This window comes from Tasmannia lanceolata, unplaced genomic scaffold (genome assembly GCF_043159265.1).
Source record: "Tasmannia lanceolata isolate RefF3 unplaced genomic scaffold, GAP_Taslan_0.1 ptg000013l, whole genome shotgun sequence".
NCBI lineage: Eukaryota > Viridiplantae > Streptophyta > Magnoliopsida > Canellales > Winteraceae > Tasmannia > Tasmannia lanceolata.
In genome coordinates this window covers 48,733,222-48,739,715 of record NW_027518690.1, presented here as the reverse complement: position 1 = coordinate 48,739,715, position 6,494 = coordinate 48,733,222, and the positions used below count along the sequence as shown (strand labels likewise).

Sequence of the window (6,494 nt, the reverse complement as noted above, 5' to 3'; positions counted from 1 at the left end):
ACCCATTCGAATTCTCCATCAGATTACGGGAATTCCATGTCCTCCCGGAATCATAGTCCCTCCTCTTTGTGAAGATCTTACTCCTGATCTCGTCCGATCCATTGTGGCTGCTTGGGGAAACAAAAATATAGAAAGGAGGCTAGGTCTATCTCGCAAATTCCGACGTGGAGAAATATCGGAAGAGCCCGCAAGCCGGCGAGCTCGGATTGAGGAACCTTGAAGATCCATATCATGTTTTGTTATTCCGATTTCTGCATTTCCCATTCTTGTCAGTCTGTTTATCCAGCTGTGATCAGAGATTATTTTTTCATCCGTTGTAATCACAATTTGGATTTTATTAATGAAAGTGTGTTTTTGTTTCTTTTGTCATTGTTTGATCAAGATAGTTTTCTCGATTATCAAAATTTTAATCTAGTGATTATACTTCCATTTCAGGATTCTTGATTGAGCAGCCATTGCTCCTAAGAAAATCCTCGTTTCAAAACCAACCTGGTCCCGTCAGACATCTGATTCCAGGCTGAGCCGGCAATCCTTGTCACCTTTTTCTTTTACTTCTCCTTTATCGCCTTCCTTGAATTTTCAAGAAATACTTTCACCAGTCCAACCAACCCCTGAAATGATGGCAGAGAATGGGCAAAATAGTATGGACACCAATGAGATGATGAAAGCTATAATGTTACAATTGAGTACCATTAATGAAGAAATAGCCCGATTAAAGAATGACAGAGAATCTACTTCCAAAAATCCTGCACCTCAGCAAACCCCAATCATGCCTCGCCCACCTCCTATGATGGCTCAGCCTCCTGTGTTGCCAGTCTTTGACCATTCTGATGACGAGCAGTATGAAGAAGAGAACTGTCTCCCCCATCTGGATAAAGGCAAGGGGATAGTCGATAGGTTGGATAAGATGGCCCAGGAGATGGAGAGCATGAAAATGCAGGGTCCGAAAAAATTAAACATGGCCGAGTATATGATAATACCGGGAGTTGTGCTACCTCCTAATTTCAAGATGCCGGATCATGATAAGTATGATGGGACAGGATGTCCCAAGAGTCATCTGAAAGCCCTTATTCCTCTCTTACAGCAGCATGGGCTTACTCCAGAGCAGATTGCTCTTCTTTTCCCTAGATCTCTTACTGGAACAGCAAAGAAATGGTTTTTAAGCTTGAAAACCGAAGAGATCAGAACTCTGGAGGATATTGCCAATAGATTTGTTGAGCAATTCTCCATGGAGGAGGGAATAGATGTGACAAAAAGAGATCTGAAGGCGCTGAAACAAGGGCACAATGAAACCTTCACTTCTTTCATTCGCCGATGGAGGCGTAAAGCGGCGCAGATGACACATCGATTATCAGATGCCGATCAAATTAAGATTGTTGTCAAGAACCTATCCCCGCAATACTATCATCACATGGCTATTCAGTATTTTCTGGACTTCAATCATCTGATAAAAACAGGGACTCAAATCGAAGATGCTTTGTCCAAGGGACTAAGATCAAGATCTTCGTCTGATGTGAGAGAGGGAAAAAGACCTATTGTGGCACCGAAGGAGGTGCACAATCTTAACTATACCAGGCCTTCCAGTTATGCCAGACCACCGGGTTATGATCAACCACCATCCAGAACGGTGACTGAAGTCAGGAGGCCTATTGAAAAGAAGGTTTTTCGTCAGTTTGACCCCCTCCCTTACTCCTTATCAGTGGCTTTGAAGAAGTTGCTGAGAGATAAAAAGATTACTTTGTTGGAACCTAGAGAGCTTCCCAACCCTTTGCCCAAGTATTGGAGGAAGGACCAATACTGCGATTATCATCAGAATTCAGGGCATTTGACTGACAAATGCATGGCTTTAAGACACAAGATCCAAGACATGATAGAAGCAAAGGATCTTGCCGTTGAAGTACCGAACGTCACTCGAAACCCATTGCCTACACATGCAATGCCTCCCCCGAACGTGTATGCCATTTTCATTGAAGAAATCCTCTTAGATCACTCCCGTATTTGTGCGGTTATTTCTGATAGACCGTATGTTCTGAGATGGGATGATGAAGATGAAGCGATCGAAAACAAGAAACCTTATGTACTATCCCCTCTAGATGAAGGATTAACAGGATCCTCTGAGTGTTCTTGTTCTTATGTCCTCAAGAGTGAGGAGGAGGAAGAGATGAAAGAAAAGATCCCTTATGTTTTAAGATTGGAAGAAGAAGACCTGTTGCTTCTGGAAGATCAGTGTGACGAGCTCCGCCATGTCACACGAGGTGGTCGTGTCTTCAAACCTGCAGAACTCAGAGCAGAAAATCCTGCCGAAGTTGTAAGAGCTGCAGAGAATCTGAAACAGAAGCAGACTGTGGATGAAGAGGAAGAAAATTTGTTGAAACAACTGAAGAAGACACAAGCTAACGTGTCCATCTGGGGTTTACTAATGGCATCACCGAAACACAGACAGGTTGTGCTTCGAGAATTAAATGCCTCTCAAGTATCAGTTGAAATTACCCCCGATGAGTTGGTCAATCTCGTGGCAATGGCCAGGGTTTCTAGAACATTGTCATTTACTGATGAGGATCTGCCTCAAGAAGGAAGAGATCACACAAGACCTCTCCGTATCACCATACTGTGTAACAAGAAGAGAGTCCCCGAGGTATTAGTGGATAATGGGTCGGCTTTAAATGTATGTCCTTTAAGCACCGCCACTACCCTGGGATTCGGGCCAGCCGATTTTATCCCGTCGGAACAGGGGATATTGGCATATGACGGAACCAGAAGAGATGTCATCGGGACACTCGCCACAGAAGTCGAGATAGGAGGTGAAACTTTCGAGATAGAGTTTCAGGTTCTTGACATCAAAACATCTTTCTTTCTCCTTCTTGGCCGGCCGTGGCTTCATAAAGTTGGAGTCGTTCCTTCCACACTTCACCAAAAATTGAAATTCGTCCGAAACAATCGGGTGATCACAGTGCGAGGAGACCCTGAGCCGGAAGTTGGACAAATAACATCTGAACTGAGCACTGAAAAATCAAGAGATGTTAGTTTAACTGGCTTTTCATTAGAAGTCTCTACTATTTCCTTTGGGGAAGCAATGAATGAAGAAATAATGTTTCTCTCGAGCACAAACACCCAAGTAGTAAAGATAATGAGAAAATATGGTTATGTCCCAGGAGCTGGCCTGGGAAGAAATCTACAGGGCCCTACTGAGTGGCCAGAGTTGAAAGCAGTCGGCGGATTATTCGGGTTAGGGTACGAGCCAACTCCGAAAGAGGTTCAAGAAATGAAGCGTTATATGATGAAGTGGGCTGAATGCCGTCGTCGAGGTATAGAATTTCTGACAGGACCGTACAGCATGATTATGAACGGCCGATTCAGAAGAGAAGGGGCAGACTGTCCGTTCTATGGTTTTCCTGAGACCTGGTGCGATAAGACTGGGAAGAGGCTTCCAGGGTTAGAGATCTTCTTCACAGATGAGTTGTCAGAAGATTTCTACAGTGAGCAGTTTGCCTTGCCATCGATAGCAGAAAAACCAGCTACAGATTGGGCGGAAAATATTGAGCCGCATCTCCTAGACTCCCTATATCAGGTTGAGGCCCCAATCGTCGCTATGATTGGAGGAGATGTGCCCTTCACGAGCCCAAGGGATTGCATTACTCCAGCCACTGGACCTTTAGACAATTGGACCGCACAGGTTATACCCCAAGTAGTCCTCCAGTATAGTCCAGTCCTTTCAAAAGAGTCAGTCATTTCAAAAAATGTGTCAGTTTCTGAGTTCAACCCAGAGTCTGTCATTTCTAACTTTTCTTTTGATGCAGGTACCATAGAGGTCGGAGTAGTTCTCGGAGGTGGTGAAGAGTCGGTCCCTGTCAAGTCTCAGTCAGAGGATGTTTTTGCTGATTCTTCATTTGTACATAGTCCTGTCCATGTTGATACTGATATCAACATGTCATTTCATTTGAATTCAGAGTCTGTAACGCCCGATGTGGGTGAATCATTCGATGTAATCATCAATTCTGCAAAAGAAATAAAAGACTCATTTGTGTACGATCCTGTCTTTATTTCTAATTCTGTTTCTGATTCTGCTTCAAAGCCTGATCAAATAACTAATAATAATAATAATCCAGACTCCCCCTCAAACGAGGAAGCCGACGAAACTCCTCTTGAAATCAAATACATGATTCAACAAGAGGAGATTCGCCGAGCCAAACCACTCGAAGAAGAAATTGAGACTGTAAATATAGGTGATGAAACCTTAATTCGGGAGATTCGGATTGGCAAAACTTTATCTCCTGAGGAACGCGAAGAATTAATCATTTTGCTAAAAGAGTTTAAGGAGGTTTTTGCTTGGTCTTACGATGACATGCCGGGATTGAGTGAGGACATTGTGCAACACAAATTACCTCTAATTCCGGGCATCAAGCCGAAGAAGCAAAAACTCCGAAAACTCAAGACAGAATGGGAGTTAAAGGTTCATGATGAGGTGAAGAAGCTACTTGAAGTAAAATTCATTGAAGTAGTGGAATATCCCGAATGGCTTGCAAATATAGTTCCTGTGCCCAAGAAAGATGGAAAAGTCAGGATGTGCGTTGACTTCAGAGATCTGAACAAGGCCAGTCCGAAAGATGATTTTCCTCTTCCGAACATTGATATCCTAGTAGACAACACTGCTGGACATGCTCTGTTATCCTTCATGGATGGGTTTTCAGGCTACAATCAGATCAAGATGGCGCCCGAGGACATGATGAAGACGGCATTTATTACTCAGTGGGGGACGTACTGTTACCGAGTAATGCCGTTTGGCCTCAAAAATGCTGGAGCTACCTATCAGAGGGCTGCGACAACTCTTCTTCATGACATGATTCACAAAGAGGTCGAAGTCTATGTAGATGACATGATTGTCAAAGGCAGGACTCGGCCAGAGCATACAGTCGAGAAAGTTCTTTGAGCGAATCCGAAAGTTTCAACTTCGCTTAAACCCAAATAAATGTGTATTTGGGGTCACGTCAGGGAAGTTGCTGGGATTCATGGTCAGTGAAAGAGGAATCGAAGTGGACCCTCAGAAAATCAAGGCTATCCAAGAAATGCAACCACCAAAGACGGAAAAGCAAATTCGTGGATTCCTTGGCAAAGTGCAATACTTGAGGAGATTCATATCTCATTTAACTATGACATGTGAACCCATCTTCAAATTATTGAAAAAGAATTCCTCCAAGAAATGGAATGAAGAATGTCAGGAAGCATTTGAAAAGGTCAAGCAGTGTTTGTCTTTGCCTCCTGTCTTATCCCCAGTCATTCCTGGTCAACCATTGTTGATGTATTTGTCCATCACAGATACAGCAATGGGTTGTATGCTTGCTCAGCAAGATGTAGGATCTAAGAAGGAGAAGCCTATCTACTACATCAGCAAGAAAATGCTAGAGTACGAGATAAAGTACACTATCTTGGAAAAGACTTGTCTAGCATTAGTCTGGGCGACTCAAAGGCTTAGACATTATCTATTATCGAATAAGGTATTTCTGCTTTCACGGATGGATCCGTTGAAATACTTATTCGAGAAGCCTGCCCTTACAGGAAGAACTGCAAGATGGTTGTTATTGTTATCTGAGTTTGACATCACATACGTCACTCAGAAATCTGTCAAAGGACGGGTGTGGACCCCGATCCGGGATAGGCGTGCGAGGGAACTGGTCCCCACACCATCCGGATCATCCACGTGTGAAGGAGAGCTCTGCCAAGGAACTCTCGAAACGGATGCCACCCTCATAGCATAGCACGAGTGGCGATATAAAAGAAAGAGATATGTCTCGATCCGGAACCGAGGTTCGAAACCGAGACATACCTGAAATAAACTCAGAGTCGCCATCCATGGATATGCCATGGAACCCTAAAATCAAATCCTCTGTGCAATGGATAACCAGAAATATATATGGGTTCGTGCCTGGTTACGAATGGGGAAGGTCTGAGAGCACCCCCGATTCGTCCGAGTGCAAGCACTTGGTCTCTTATGCCATTTATTATTAACTCCAAAGAAGTTTGGATAAAAATCATCTGAAATGGGAACAATCCTCAAGAATCGTCTACCTAAGCATGCATTTCCTGAGGATAAAGATAATAAACACATAAAATAAAATGAAAAATGTGCCACCTAAGCACAGCTAGGTTATGAGTGACAAACCTAAAGGGTGTCTAAGTTCTGATGTGCAAACACATGCAAGCCACAGCAAAAGGTATAGGATCAGTACGAGAAAGTAAGAAAACACATCAAAACATATAATAACAACATAATAAATCCTAAGACTCTAAATTATTAGCCCGAGTCCTCGGATGGTCTGGTATTCATCCAAAGAAGCCTACGTATCCCCGCCTCCACGAGAATCAAGGCAACGTAGTTCTTCGCACCTATTCTAAGCTAGGATGCCTAAGACACCTAGACCTCTATCCTAGACTTGATCTAAAAGACCAGACTAGTTATTAAAGTTTATTGTACGATTATTTAAATTCCAGTGAATTGT

The 6,494-nt window shown here is 43.3% G+C and overlaps 1 protein-coding gene across 1 annotated transcript; it reads left to right on the top strand.

Annotated features, from left to right (window-relative positions):
• The first annotated feature begins 619 nt into the window (after positions 1–619).
• LOC143891349 (uncharacterized) lies at positions 620–3,806 on the top strand. The gene is made up of 2 exons (XM_077395939.1): positions 620–3,673; positions 3,798–3,806. The coding sequence occupies exons 1-2, from the start codon at positions 620–622 to the stop codon at positions 3,804–3,806; spliced, it is 3,063 nt and encodes a 1,020-aa protein (XP_077252054.1).
• Positions 3,807–6,494: the final 2,688 nt, after the last annotated feature.